Below are 16,542 nucleotides of genomic sequence, written 5' to 3' on the forward strand. Positions count from 1 at the left end.
GCAGCAGTAGCACTAGAGGAGCCTGGGATTTTTGTGGACTGCAAGTGAGGGGGGTGGGGGGTATCCTGCAAAGGAACAAAAAAGCAGCAGTGACCTAGCTGCAGTCCAAAAGACAAGAGGGGAGCATTCGTGAGGGAATTACTGTACCTGCAAGCTTCACGCCACAAAGGTAACGCTCCTTTTTTGTTTTATTATTTTATTAAATGTTGCTGTTGCCTATTGCCTGTTTAACCGGCCGCTTGGAAGAAAATTGGTCTTTTGACTTAATCCAATAGTAACTATTTTCTTTTTATTATTTATTTTGACAATTCTGAAGCAGGTAGATTATCCTTAATTGTTTAAACAATGAGGACAAATTATACAATCATGTGCATTTTCGTAATCTCTATCACAAGCATGCCCTTTATAAAATTGGCACCTGAATTCAGATTAGAGAGTTTCCTGAGGAATTTCTGTCCAGTATCTCTCCTACTTGTCATCTCTCTGCTCAGCTGTGTTGCCTATCTGGGCTGTGTGCTTAGTCCAGTGAGTGGAAGCAGGTGGAATCACCTGGCATCGAGATTGCAACAAGTGTTGGGGTTCTGGGTGTGTAAAGGAACATCATCTTGGCGTGCTAGTGTTTTATAATGTGGAGATTTAAAACCGTACGTTATATCAGCCGTTTATGCTACGCTGTCTTGTCTTTCCCTGTTGAAGATGTTCATTAACTTGTGCAGCATGGTGCAGTGATTTATGAAAATATTAACCCCTCTCCCTTCACGCTCTTGTTTTAAAACCAAATAAAGGTCAGACTACGGAGACATCAATGTTTTCAAATAGCAATGAAGTATGTAACAGAAATGCAGAATTAGCAGTTACTGATGTGTTTCTTTGAGCATTTAGTGCTCCATTTAACTGTAAAATTGGCTTAGAAGTGGCTCTGCTATATTTTGTTTGCAACCTCTAGCTTATGGGTTACCATGGAAACCCTACCATTACAACCCCCTCACAAAATGGACCCCTTGGGGAAAGCAAATGGTGGTTGAAGAATGGTTCTAATAAAGTACTGACACAATTTTGTTTCTGTTTTTAAAAAATCCATAATAACTGCTCATTGTAATTTATTTTGTTCAAACCCTTCATTGTGCCTGATGGGAGCACTGAAAGGCTACAGGGGTAAGGTCCCTTTTTTCGAATGCAAACAAAACAGTAATAGAGTAAGGAGGACTCTCGGTTCAATACTTCCTGGGGATAAGCTGTATATTCTACACTGACCCCAGCATGATTTGTATATCCTGTGGAGGAGACCGTTGTCTGGCTGCATTATTTGCCGTATTGGAAAAATATTGACCTATTGTGATTTAACTTTGTGGTGTTGTAGCATGAAATTAAGGTAGCCTGCTTTGATTGTAATGATTATAACACAGAAGTGTGGTCAAAATGTTTGTCTAATGTATCACGAAGTCATTTTTAGGAGTGTTCTGCCTTTCAATTTCTGAATTAATATCCTAACAATAGTGGGAATATTGTAGATTTCTGTTAGTAAACTGACATTCTAAATAGGGGGGTTCAATTATACCATTTTTAAAAATCATAATAATTGATAACAGGAACAAGTTGTTTTATAAATAAGAAGCTTTGCCAAATGAAACTTTTTATGTTTTGTATGTATCGGATTTCCACTGGGGTGTAAAAGGCATTGTCTTCCTAACAGATCTAAAAATTGGGTCTTGTCTGCCTTTAACTCCAAGCCCCTTCCTCAGTTGTTTAAGATTGGGGTTATGTACACTACTGGTCAAAAGTTTTAGAACACCTCCTATTTTTCCAGTTTTTATTGAAATTTACGCAGTTTAATATCTCAATGTACTCTGAAATTAAAGCACAGCGCAAATAAACAATTGGAGATAAAGAAATCATGGAATCGTTTTGTTTAACAAAATCTAATCTAAATTTTTGACTCAAAGTAGCCACCTTTTGCAGATATAACAGCCGAACACACTTGTGCTTCTCATACCCTCCAGAGCGATGACCTTGTCCCAGGGAGAGTTAACATGCTTTAGAAATGTGGACAAAAATAATTCAGCTTGCTCAAGACATACACTCACTGTTTGGGGTATTTTCTGTATTTCTGCCTTCCGCAGCAGTAGTCTTACCCTTTTTAGATTGGAATACATACACACTCAGAACTGAAATGCTTTCCTTTACAGTTAACTGAAGATAGCTGCTGTAGACTTTATATCTTCAGATTTCAAATTGGATGGTCTGAAGTAACTTGAGGGCACCTGACAGTGAGATTCAACTCCAACATCAGATCAAAATTTCTATGAAACACTAGCTGTGCCAATTCCACTTTGCAAATCAACAAGTGCTGTGTTGATATAATAAATCCAGCAACTTTGAAATGTGATGGCTTTTTCTGTAGTGGGTTTTTTTTTTAATTATTTTTATGTCCTAATAAAATGGCTACACTCTGCATATGTGATGTATGGCAAGAGTTCAAACAAGAACTAAACCTGAATTAAAACTAACACCATAACTGCTTCAAATATTCAATGCCCTTGATATGCCTGTTAAATGCCTTGTTCCAAGCATTGTCATTTCTTGCTTCAGTGGGCAGCAGTGTCATTTTGCTAGCCTTTTTTCAAATCTGTTGGCGAGTAAATGCTTGTCAGTGACTTGCCTTAGGGAAGGACCAATACTGAAATGTCTTCTTGGGTAAAGGCAATGACTGGAGGTCAAGTCACATGACAGCAAAACTTAAAATAGCTGTCGCTTTACAAAGCGAGTGACGACGCAGCTTTTGCAAATGTTTGGCAAGATCCTTGCATTGACAGAAACTGAATGCTGTTTGGTCCATGCATACATCACAAGGACAAAATCGAGACAACCAATCTGCACCAAACTTTTTAGATTCTAATGCAAGCCTCCTAGCCTCCCTTGCATCAGTTTTTTGGGTTTTTTTTATCAATGGATTATAAGGATGACAGAACTAAAACAAACATTGCATTCATCTTGCAGTTTATGCACGTCTCTTTTGCATGTTTTAAGGACTTTAAACAATAACGGTTTATTGAAATCAGTACTGTAGTTTATACCAATTGAATAGACTGTTCAAATGAAAGCTGAGATCTTTATGCAAAGTATTCCTTGGTAAAGAGTTCTTGGAAACCATTTATCTTGTTTATTTGAATAGACTATTCTGAGTAGGCTGTAATCTGTTGGCAGAATGCTAGACAAAAGGAGCAGTAAACTGATGGCTCTATTAATTGGCTTCGTTTTTAAACTACACACTTGCATCCTAAGGCTTGCTGAGCATGCAAACTAGTCTCATTTTTTCTATTCTTTTATGATTTCTTATGCTTTCGAGGTCTGTAATGTTGCCAGGTAGCAGACTATAATTACAGTTGACAACCGTGGTAATCCATCATTATTATGAGCATCAGTGTTGAGCAATAATGGTTTCTGACCACTGTCTGTTAATCAACTCTAACCAAACCTGTACCAAATGTGTTTATTTAAGGTAGAACCCTTGGAATATAGACTTCAAGAGGTCCTCTTAACAGTATGCACTGGAATGTTGGATACATCTGTAGTAGTACAATATGTATTGATCCTTATCTCTTAATGCTGAACAAATGTGGAATTTCTGTATTTTGCATGTTGTTGCCCTCCTGAAGGTTTCTCACAAATCTGAGTCAGTACACCACCTGTCTATGACCTTTTGATGCCTGCTTAAGGGATTTAAGGCAAACAGAGCAGCATGGAGTTTGTCATCACTTGTGAAAAGACAAAGAACATGTAAATAACGTTGCGTTGACTGTGAAGGTTTACCAAAAACATATCCAATTACAACTTTCATCCTGTAATTTGTCCTAATCTAACAGTAGTGTGGCACCTTCTGTTGTGCATTTGTTTTGTATAATGGATCCATTTAACCTGGTTCCAGGACACATGTGTTTTTTAAATTGTTTTATGTATGCCTGTCCAGGGGACTTGTGGGGTCATTTTTTGTAATTTTATTTATTCACTGCAAAAAAACTTATTCTATCAAGAAAGAAATGGAGCTGCTAATAGCTTATCCACTCTGTAGACCCCCTTGTGTGGCTGAGTTGGGCACTAGGCATAATTTAATTCCTCGGCTGACAAGAGCATCTGTATAGATGACCTATGTTAGGATCAAAGGCAGGTAAGTGCATCACCACTATTTTGCAGTACAAATAGTGGTGATTTCCCTCCCCACCCCCATTCACTTTAATTTCATTAATTCAGAAAATTTGTTTTACTTTTAAAAATGTTGTCAGGATCTTTATTAAAGCTACGTTATATGTGGTTAAAAACACATTGTTATAATATTAATAACACCTTATTGTATCATGTTGTATTTTATTTAATAGCGGTTAACTTTAAGGTACTACAGAGAGGTGGTTGTGTGATTTTTATTTTTATGTGCATTATATTTGTGTTAAATTGTTAACACTTTTTAAATATGACTATCTATTTAACATTCCCAGTTTAAACCATCATCAAATGAGTTGTCATTTAAGTTTGTAATCACCAGATATTTACATTATAGGTTTTCTTTGTACAAATATTACCGAAAGTGAAATAAATACCATATATTCTGTATATTATCAGAAGACAGTCAAGCATTAAGATTTATTTTTTATGTGCAATCAGATTTATTACAGCTGTTAAGTCACAAACCACCTTCCTCAATGTATACTACCCAGGCCCACCCCAAAAAAGACGTAAAATCTAAAACTATTTTTTTTTAAATACACAAACAAAACCAGACCGCATCACAAGCATCGATCTGTAAGTACTGCACTCTATTTTTTCATTCATAATACAGGTGTGTACATACACGTCCATATATAAAGTCTGTGTGTGTTTCTTCGTATGACCGTATGTATAAGAAGCCAATTGTTTTGTGCGTTTCTCAAATGATCTATCTATATAGCTTAAAACACCATATTTCACTAAAAATGTAGAAGTTTTCTGAATATATTAAAACAGGTTTAGATATTCCCACACACAGACTTGATTAAAACTTCAAAGTATTCTCCGTATCAATAAGTGTTTGTACCAACTTTCCCATAACATTTATTAAAAAAAAAAAAAAAAAAAAAAAAGCCGAGCATTTTACTGTGAAAACATTAACTTGATTAAACTTGAGACTAGAATAAACGCTGATATTTGCTTACGCTAGAGTGATGACAACATTTTTTAAAGGAAAAACATTTGGCAAGTAGTGATTTTAACTCTGCATAAACGTAAATTATACTGACAAAATAATGTTAATTATTTTTGCTAAACCACACTGCACATCCAAGCACAGCGAGCGCTTTAAGTTGTTTTGTATTAATACATTAAGTGTACATTTACACTTCGATAAATAAGATGACAAATGTTACTTAAACAGAAAAATAACGTCTGCAATATACTTCGACAAATATGATGTCAAACGTCACGTTTTTAAACAAAACCAAACAAATACGGTCTGCAATACTTTCGTTTCTTAAAAAAAAAAAAATACAAATGGCATCTGTAAAATCTTGGATAAATCTCCACAGAATCATCCACGGATATTTCTTTATCTCAAACAGAAGTCATTTTCTTGCGATCCTGAGATGGTTTTCTCAATCATGAGAAATGTTCATGGGTGGGGGGGGTTCAACGAGCCCTAGTAGAATTGGAACAGCTGTTAAATTCTTATTGGGGGGCTCTAGGATTGATGGCATCATCAGTGCACAGCAGTATTTGCTACAAACATCACCGTTACAACCTTCCCCCTTGCAGTAAGCGTGATTGTGTAGTCATTAGGTTAATATTGAGGGAAAAGCTGCACTCAAATTGCTTCTTTATAATTTTGTTACAGAAACTGGAGAAATCGACCCCGTTATAATCCAGAAGTACAACACACCAGGTTTTTCTGGCTGTTTGTCAAGAGTGCAGTTCAACCAGATCACGCCGCTAAAGGCTGCCTTGAGGCCTCGCATCCCCTCTCCTGTTGGCGTCCAAGGACAACTGGTGGAATCCAACTGTGGGGCCTCCCCTCTGACTATTCCTCCAATGTCGGCAGCCACTGATCCCTGGCGTCTAGACTCGGGTAAGGTAGAAAATCATAAAATACAGAGTGTTTGTGTAGAAAGATGCATACAAGGCCAAAAGAGTAACGCATAAAAAGCCTGGACCTGCGCGACACATGCAGGAATATCCTTTGCTTTGGAAGTTGACGATCACCGCTGGAATTTGGTTCAAGTTACACCAAGGCCTGTTTTTTCAAAATTTAGAAAATTGTCAGATTTGCTGTTTTTTTTTTTTTTTTCCCGAAGATGTTGCAGGATTTTATCCAAGTTTCATCCAAGTTTATCCAGGTATAATAAAATCACAATTGAAATGCTTTTTAAAGTAGTTCTATTTTTTTTTTTTTACTGTTTTCTGCCATTGTATTATGTTTAGCTATAAATGGTTTAAATATTTTAACATTAGTTACATTTATTAAATGAACATGCAGGCTGTACGCAGTTTTATTTCCTTCAGTACAAATATCATCTTGATGCTGGTTCGATTTGCAGGCCAGTCCGCCACTGGGCGTTACACAGACATAAAAGGTTTTTGTCTTAGTGTTTTTCAATTCTTTAAGGATTACTACCGGCCTCTAGCATCCTTTTGTAACACACTAATTGGGTAACCTCCTTTCAAGCTAGTTGGAGATGCTGATTTCTTCAAGCCTAACTGACTTCTCAACCATCGTATTCAAAACATTTTGATGTTGGTATGTTGCTGTAAACAAGGTTCTGGTGGCAGTAAAGATGGACTTGTGTAAATTAAGTCCTTGTGGTCCCTGGCTAGGCAACATGACGCATACAGATGGAATGTGCATGAGTCCATATCTGTGTGGAGCAATGGTGGTACACAGTAGCTGCTGTGGGCTAGCCTGCTGCAGCAACTCTCCCTTGGTTAGTGATTCCCATGCTTTGAAATGTTTCAGCATACAACAAAAGCTATTTAACTGTCACGGTTTTGAAGTCCACAATAATTCTGCATGCTGTCTAATTTGAATCATTTCTAAAATGTATTTATTGGAAAGTTGAAACCACCTTTTTATTACAAGAAAGATGAGTCATTTTTCATTGTCATTTGTTACAAAATCCATTACGTTATTGGAGTTTTTATTACATTATTTTTTTTTTAAGGCATTCATGCACAGCTAAGCTTTTTCCAACAATAGGTGCCAACCATAAGGCACTTTTATATAAATGTCTCTGCAGAGTTTAAAAAAAAAAAATTGGCAATGACATGTATACTTTGATAGATGACTCTCGTGGAGATGAGGTTGGTCGCACAATCAAATCTCTTTTAGACTTGACTGCAGGGGCACCTAACTTTGTTTAAAAGTGGGAATGCAAATGTAAAGCAGAACTGGCGAGCGAAGAAGCTCTAAGCCTTTTTTTACTGTTCAATCTTTTTCAAGTTACTATTTTTGTAATATTAAACTCCCAAAATTGGACTGGGGTTTTCAGCATAAAATACAGAATATTTACTAACTGAGCACTTATGAAGTACAAACACAAGTAGCACCAAATAGCAGAACCAGTTCCAGTGGCATATCTGCGCAATGCTGTACAGCGCCTATAATTCCAACATGCAGCTTATTAAAGGAAAGTGCTAAACAAACAATAACATGTACAAAATGTTGTAATATGGCTTGTTTATTGATGGATATATTGACATATGTATGTTAAGTTAAAATATTCCTTGATCAGCTTTGTTTTAAATGTGGTGCTGGATGCTAGAGTGTTTCACGTTTTGTCAGACAATGCTGAGCTCTGTTACCACAGTGAAACCAGCTGCTATGAGACTTTGAGGGTAAATGCAGGGCAATGCTTGGAAAGTGGAAACAATAAGCACCCGCCCTCCACATGACAATGCTACGTACTAATTGGTTGCAACACTAAATGCCAGCCCCTCACTCAGCAATGCTAATTAGTTGAAACAACCAATTGATGACAATAGCACAGGCATTGCAGATCAACCATACACAGCTGGTACATTAAAGTTAGCTGTGGGTTCAGCCAGCACCTACCTCATGCAACCGTCGCCATCAAAATAAGAGAATACAAATTGATGCTCCAAGTATGTGAAATGTAGGTGCCCCAGACCAATGGGGTCGTTGATATAGTGAGTAAAAGGTTTCAAGTTTATCATGAGCTACACTGGTAAATATTGAGTCGCCCTTTTTGTCAATAGGCATTGATTTCTAAATGTTTCAGCCATTCAGGGACATGCCTAAATGTTTATTAAATGATTGTGAGTTTAAGTTATTTATAAATACACATTTTGATATAAAAGCTGAACATTAATATTAGCAAAGAACAACTAAGTATTTATTTCATGAAAAAATAATTGTAGCCAAGTTTTTCACTAAAAGTAAAATCAGGCTTATGTGATTCTGAAATGCCATATAATATATATATATATATATATATATATATATATATATATATATATATATATATATAATATATATATATATAAATTTGAGATCGTTAATTTCAGTTTAAAAATGTACTTGTTTATGGCCCAGCGACTATCTTTTTTTTTTTTTATTATTATTCGCCCATCATTAATTTTATATTAAGTCTGATTTTTCTTTTAATAATGGTCTTACACTCTCATCCTTTAGATATTTTAGCAAGCAATAAAATGATAAAATGTATGTATATATTTAAGTAAATATTTCATGTAGTCGTCTCTCCAGACCGCATGCCGCGTTCATATTCTCAACCGTTTAAGACAAACCAATGTGTTAAACCCCCCCCCCCCCCCCCCCCCCCCCCGGTGGTTTGCAGACGTATTCACCCCCCTGCAAAGTTTTCACATATTTTTGGCACCTGAGCGTACTCCAACGCTTTCAAATTAGACTTTGTGTAGAATCTATACAAACTACTCCACATTGATAAAGTTAAGTGCGTATTGAGTATAAGTAAGATTTACAGAGAAAAACAGATTAATCTCAGTTGCATAAGTATTCAACCCCTTTACTACTGCAGCACTAAATTAGCTTGGGTGCACATGATTTATTTGAAAGGTCACAACATTAGTGAAATGGTTTCAGCCTGTGTGTACTCAAAGTGGTTAACTTATAGATAATTTCCCTTTTCAAGCTGCAACACACATAATGATCCAATAAAGCAACCATGAAGACCAAGGAGCTTTCGAAACAAGTCAAGGATAAAGTGGTAGAGAGGCACAGAGCAGGAGAAGGGTAAAAGAATTTCAGAGGCACTGATTATCCCGCTCAGCACAGTGAAATCCATCATTAAGAAGTGGAAGATGCATCATACCACCCAGACACTATCCGGATCAAATTGCACTCCCAAACTGAGCAGATCTTGAGAGATCTGCAAAGTTCCGTGTTTGAGATGGGAGGCAGTGTTCACACATCAACAATAAGCCGGTCCCTACACAAAGCTGGCCTGTATGGACGGGTGGCAAGAAAGAAGCCATTACTCAAAGCCTCATCTTAAAGCATGTATGGAGTTTGCAAAAAAGCATGTAGGTGATACTGCAGACATGTGGAAAAAGGTTTTATGGTCAGGAATGACAAAAATTGAACTTTTCGGTCTAAATTCCAAGCGTTACGTCTGGCGCAAGCCCAACACTGCATATCACCCAGTCAACACCATCCCAACTGTCAAGCATGGTGGTGGCAGCATCATGTTATGGGGTGCTTCTCTTCAGCAGGAACTGGGAAGCTTGTCAGGATAGAGGGGAGAATGGATAGTGCAAAGTACAGACGAATCCTTGAGAAACCTGCTTGAGTCATCCAAGAAGTTGAATTAATGTTCTTGGGTGGCCCAGTCAAAGTCCTGACTTGAATCCAATCAAATTTATGGCGAATTGAAGACTGCAGTCCATCGATGATCCCCAACAAACTTATCAGAACTGGAGCAATTTCCCTGTGAAGAATGAGCAAAAATATCACCATCCTGCTGTTCAAAGCTAGTAGAGACCTATTCAAAAAGACTTGCTGCAAAAGATGCTTCTACCAAGTACTGACTTGAAATACTTGTGCAACCAGTAAATTTCATTTTGTACATTGTCTTTGCAGGTTTTGCTGACATTTAACCTCCTCCTTGTATAACAGTGTTCAGTTTAACCACAACAGCTTTGAATAAAAATGTTTGTTTGAAAAACTGCAAACATTATTTGTAATTCAACAAAATGTATTTCTGCAAACGACTGTGTTTGCTTGTCATTTAAATCTAAGTGCTAGGTTAAATAAAGGGGGGGGGGGGGGGGGGGGGGGGGGGGGGGGGTTGGGGAAGTGCAATGCTGTCTTGCTAATTTACTGTATATGGAGATTTTACTGGATTTAACAGTGGATATAACTCCTGTTTACTTGGCTAGAGCAGAGGATTAAAAGGCAGTGATATTATTGCATTTGGCTGATCTGCTTATTGATCCCAGCTCAATCTGAGATGCACAGCCAAGTAGCCGACTGTGGCAGGAAATCCTATAGCTGCAGCCGCTCCACTGGGTCCAACATTATAGTGAAACACTATCCCTTTGTATTGCTGAGTGTGCTGTCTACACTGTAATCGATACTTCCAATAGAAATAAAGTGGCATTACTGAAATTGCCTGCAGTGGTGACAATAATGCATTGTAATTCATTATAAGTAGGCTTCTTTTTTTTTTTTTATTTCATTTTTCGGTGCTTGTGCTTGTTTTTAGCTATTTGAGGTTTTTTGTTTGGGGGGGGGGGGGGGGGGGTCTTTGGGTTTTTTTACAGAAGCGTCCTAGTGCCAATTAAAAAAAAAAAAAAAAACATTAAAAAAGTATTTCCTATGTAGGACTTTGTATCTAGGAGATACTAATTTAAAAAAAAAAAAAAAAAAAAATTGGCACTAGGATGCTTCCATACTTTTTATATACTGTATGACATTGTTTTTGGTTACTTAATTTTTTTTTTTTTTTTGTCGCAATATGTATCGTAACTTGACAGTACTTGCACACTTCAACAGTTCCTTCTTTCCTTTTCTGTCTTCCACAACAAAATCCTTGTGGTCATATTCTTCTGGGGTTGTTGTGTGTGTAGGCTTTGTTTTACATTTCTTGCAGAATTTGCAATTGTTAAATTTCATGAGCGTGTAAATACTATCGAATTGTAATCTAGCTTTTAAATCTCATGAGCAAGAACCTCTCGTTTTTAAATCTTGCAAGTGTTGTACAATCCTCCAATAGAAATGTAGGAATTTTGCTGCCACTGATTCGGGGGGGGGGGGGGGGGGGGGGGGGGGGGGGGGGGTTAAATTATTCAGAAGAATCAATGTGAGATACAAGTCAGGAAAGAGGGACATTGCCCAAGTGCCTTTTTATTCACTGGGAATAGGGTCAAGTCAACATGAATTTAGTAATCACTTCCAGTGGTTTATTGGATATACACAGATATATTTATCGACATTTTATCTGTTTAAAACCAAAAATCAGACACCCCAATTATAGGATATCACTAGGCAGGAACCGTTCTGTCTGCAATGCATTCTAAGCTTTCCCTTGGAAGGCTTGACTACCCTGCTCATGTTTTAAGGCAGTCCTTGTTCATGAAATAACTATAGTACTCCAAGAATATTTAAATAGTGTCAATATCCCTAGATTTAATTTTTTACACATGTATTGCACATGCAGAGGTATTGACGCCAATTACAAAGCAGTTTGAGCCATTCCTGCTTACTTTTAAGCTTAATTGCCCTTACCTATGCAAACTATTGTGAGGAATCAAGTGGGACAGATTTAAGCTTGCAGCAGAACCTAGAATGCCTGAAACTGCTATATAATTTCCATCCCTGTGCTTTAAAGGTTTGTGATGTAACACTGACGTTCCTTCCTGTTGGCTACTAGTACTGCAGCCATGTCCATGCTACATAACCAGTCTCAAGAACCTCTCTGGAAATTTTAGTTTTGTTTTTAGTTAAATAATCCATACATGATTTGACTTTGGTTCCAGTTTCTGACTGCACAAAAGGAGTCCATATGAGAAGTTTCACATTAATAGTGTGGTCATCCAAACGCAGATCAGACACAACAAAGGCAGTCTGTGTGTTTTTAAGACATGTAAATTTCCTGACACCTGTACAACCCTATTCGGGGAAACGGATACCTAAAACCCCTCTGTAAAAAACATGAAAGTGGATTTTGGAGTTCAACATCCTGTGTTGCAGGTAATGGAGCCGCATCTGACTCCGCAAAATGCTTCTGACCTTTACATGAGGAAGTGAAAATTGTCTAAATGTAAAACGCAACAATCCGGGACTTTTGTTTGGATGTTACTTTAATAGAGGTATATTTTTGTCTTTTCATTTTTGTAGCAAGTGCTGATTCCCCCTTCAATGAAGAAAGGGTGATACCAGGTGGAGTGAACAGAAACTCTGCAATAATTGGAGGTAGGTGGCATGTTAAAGATTGTGGTCTTTTAGAAGCCAGCTAAGATTTGCAAAAATATTGAGGATATTCCAGGACATATTCAGAGTACTTGTTGGTTTGTTTTAATAATGTTTACATGGGTGTCCTATTGGTACCGGCAACCATTTCCTCTCCAACCAGACATGCAGTATATGGGAATAATAGAATGACTTGTAGTGACTGCCATATTTCAGTAGCGATTTAGCTGATTTCTGTGCCAGTCTTTAATTCTTTTACAGAGAACTTAAGTTTTCTGTCTACGGTCATCCTCCACCAGTGATTTGACCATCTGACCTCCTGAATTCGTAGTCCTCACCAATAACCAGTGGATGTGAGCATTTGATAGAGATTCTTTCCTCAAAGATGCATAAAATATGTTTGTGTAAGGCTGCGCTTACACCTTCCTCCATACAGTTTCTTGGCAAGTGCAGACGAACAGATGAAGCAAGCACAAAGATAGATATTATTAGTACTTCTTAGGCATCATTTTAAGTAGTGCATAGTAGTGCCATGTGGGGTGCATGAGGAGTCCTGCAAACATAGTATGAATCCTGCCCACTCAACTTGCTGATCTTGGCCGGTGATCCACAGGGAGCCCTTATCTTTGCACTCCTGTAGTTTGGGTGGAAAAACATGGAGCTATTTTCAGCAGGTGAAAAGAAGCACGAGGGCTGGTAGTCAGTGACCTTCAGTCTTTTTTTTTTTTTTTAAAACCACCAACACGGTGCGAATGAAGGAGAAACTTTTCAGATAATGAAGTATCTAGTTTAGGGTTAATAAGGCTGTCAGCCACTGACTTCAGGCTGTTCTTGTGATAAGGCGTCTTCTCTTTTTCTCTCCCCTGTAGGTGTCATTGCAGTTGTGATCTTCACCATTCTGTGCACCCTGGTTTTCCTGATCCGATACATGTTCCGCCACAAAGGGACCTACCACACCAACGAGGCCAAGGGGGCGGAGTCTGCCGACACCGCTGATGCTGCCATCATGGGCAACGACCCAAACTTCACAGAAACCATTGACGAGAGCAAAAAGGAATGGTTCATCTGATGGGACATGGATAGGGGGGCAATTTGAAAAGCATTGTACTCTAAGCAGTTTTGGCACAGTAGTGAAGATCATCACAAGTGAGAGTTGATAATCAACCTGTACATTGTGACTCGCCCCTAAAGATTTTACACTGTTTAGGAGTTTGAGGGGTCAACAAATGTCAATTTTGAAATCTGAAAACACCCCATTGATTTACTTTAAAACAAGCAGGACATTTTTTTTTATTTATTTTTTTTTACCAAAAACAAACCTCCTTAAGCTTCCAAACATATTTAAGAAAGTATAAAAGTACATAGTGTACAAGACACAATGTACGCCAAATGCTCTGTGTAAATAATTTAAACCATACTACTGGGGGGGGGGGGGGGGTGTATTTAAAAGCTATAGCAGGTGATACTGAGAGAAATATGGCATGCTACAAAATGCAGACAATTGTGGGGGGGGTTGTAGTTAACTCTTTGCACAGTTTTTTTTTTTTTGTTTTTTTTTTTAGGTGATTGTTTTCATTAAAGTGAAGTATTGTACACCTTTTTAGTTGCCAAATATTTAGCTTTGTGCAAATTGACTATCATAGGTAATAATTTTTATTTTTTATAATTTACAGTACTCCATGGGGTCTATATAAAAACTAAAGTATTGCTTTGCTAACTGCCAGCCTTTTTATATTTTTTATATGAATACACATTTTTCAGAAACAAGTAAAAAGATTAGGCCACAGAGTAAATTCTAGTCCTTTGCTGTGTAAACTAATCGGCACCGCTGCCCTAAATATGAGCACACTCAATCAGCAACTTGTGTGAGGGTTAGGGGCAGGAGAAGGGGGCCGATACTGCCAAATAGATGGTCAAACTAGCAGGAATGGCATGTACGAAATAACAGTATATGAGCAAAATATTGATTTGTATTTCGAAATGAATAACATGGCCCCAGTAGGAATCCTACTGCAACCCTCTACCCTCATTTCATTACATTGGCCTTCTAATTGAGCCATCAGGTCAGCTGGCATCCCATTGGCCATTCTAGTTTTTTTAGGTATAGCACTGAACATGTGCCCTTTAGAAATCAACTCGTCTAATGGAATTTCCTTCCAAAGAAGTGTTGCTTTGTAAATTGTGATGACTTTATCATTCACTTGTCACATTTTAAATAGTGACAAATCTTGGTGTCTGTTTTGGCTTTGTCCTGTTCCTCCCTGCGTTAATGCTTTGATGAAACAATGCCACTTGTTTGTTTTGCTTTTGTATTTATTTTTTTAGCCCTTGAAAGATGGGTCTCCTCTTCTGCTAAAGTTACTGTCATTAAAGATACACCCAATATTTTTTTGCTGTATTAACCTACTTTCCATTTAATCATGCAACTGATGCTGATCATGCTGCTGATGTGTTAGCACTGTATCTGTCAATGAGCAATGTTTTGATTTTGTGTTATTTATTTTTGTTGGTGGTTGTGCATATGAGATTATGTCTTTGCAATGTAGTTACCACTGGTGCAGGAAGGCTATAGCATCCTTCTCATATTTTCTAAAAGAATATGCATGTCTTGCTGGTGCAAGCAGGGGGCACTCTTGCACTTGTTATAATTGCCAAGAAACACCATAGCAACAGTAGAACAATATCAAAGACAATATTTGGATGACATTTTACTGAACAGGGTGTACCATGAAGATTGTGATGCATTCTTGACGTTAATAATTGTACAGACTACGAGGAGAAATATCATACAACCAATTCTGCCAAGTGGTTTCACTTTGACTGAGATGCAGTTTTGTTTCTGGGCTCACAATGTACATATCATCTATTAATTATGCTTTTTTTTATTAAGATGTTTTATAAATGAGCATAATTGTAGCCATGTTTATTGTTAGCCTTTCCTCCTGAAGCATTGTTTGTAATTAAGTGACTAGCTATTACTGCATACAGAGGTAGAACACTGTTATTTGAGGAGAACTCTTGTGTGTGTTTTTACATTATTTTTGCATGCTTGCAGATTTCTAGGGGTATAGTGATAGAGCAGGAGTACAGTTTAGATTTCAGAGAAGGGAACTGGTCTATTGTAATCCTCATTAGGAAATTATTCATGAACATTTTACATTGGAACAGACAGTGTCCCCTTTTTAATGCCTAATTTCTAATGAGGGATGTGGCACATCAATGTATTTCTAATTTTATTTTATTTTTTCCCCGCTATTATCATTTCCATGTGATTAAATACAATTACGCAGGCAGACCATGACCCCCCCATATATATATATATATATATATATGGTGTGTGTAAATATATACATGGCATGCAGTTTATTGAACGTTTTATTGATACATTGTGTAAACTGTTTCATGATTCAAGTGTTGAGTATTTAAATAATTTTAGCCGAGTAGCTGAGAAATGGACAATCAATGATGTAAAAAGTTATAGATTTCATTGCTGCTTACTGAAATTTTAAAACGGTATCATCATATTGCCTGGAACCCAAAGGGTAAGAAAATAGGATATAGAGAACTTGGGAGATGCCATTAGATTTTCAATCTGACTCTTAATGAATGTTAGAAATCCTGTAAAGGCATATGCCTCAAAGGGTGTTCAGTAGTTGCAATGGAAGTCTTATGTTATCAGAAATGCCCCTGAATAGAGACTGTCTGTATTCAAAAGTGAAGTTTATAGCTTATCAGTATATGTTACATACATTTCTGCAGACATAGCTACCTGTGAACCTGTTCTTTTCAATTGCAATAGCAGCATTGCCACTGTTGGCTGTATACAGTAGTACTGCATATTAATTTTCCAACACTCCTAAAGAAGCTTTGTTACTGAAGATAGCTTTCACTATTCTCTACAGTGGGAGATGGAGGAATTAACTGTACTTAGTCAGAGCTATTAACTGAAATAATGGTAAATATGTTTTGTATATCACTATGTTATTATTAACTTATCAGCTCCATCAGCCACACTGAATAAACTGGTTGAAAATCCCTTCTGAGGTATCCTTTTACAGTTCTACATGAAAGTGGGTCGCCTTGCCTCTTTCAGGAGGTAAATAAATGGGGAAATT

General features: G+C 37.3%; 1 protein-coding gene across 1 annotated transcript in view; it reads left to right on the forward strand.

Moving 5' to 3' along the window:
* The window catches only part of LOC121314251 (contactin-associated protein-like 2), a 489,620-nt gene extending 475,750 nt beyond the window's left edge, over positions 1-13,870 (forward strand). Inside the window, exons 22-24 of the mRNA XM_041247300.1 lie at positions 5,858-6,088; positions 12,356-12,430; positions 13,297-13,870. Coding sequence (XP_041103234.1) covers positions 5,858-6,088; positions 12,356-12,430; positions 13,297-13,496 — 506 coding nt within the window. The 3' untranslated portion in view covers positions 13,497-13,870. The remainder of the gene's footprint in view (positions 1-5,857; positions 6,089-12,355; positions 12,431-13,296) is intronic.
* The last annotated feature ends 2,672 nt before the right edge of the window (positions 13,871-16,542 follow it).

The sequence above is a fragment of the Polyodon spathula genome, chromosome 4, assembly GCF_017654505.1.
Source record: "Polyodon spathula isolate WHYD16114869_AA chromosome 4, ASM1765450v1, whole genome shotgun sequence".
Lineage (NCBI taxonomy): Eukaryota > Metazoa > Chordata > Actinopteri > Acipenseriformes > Polyodontidae > Polyodon > Polyodon spathula.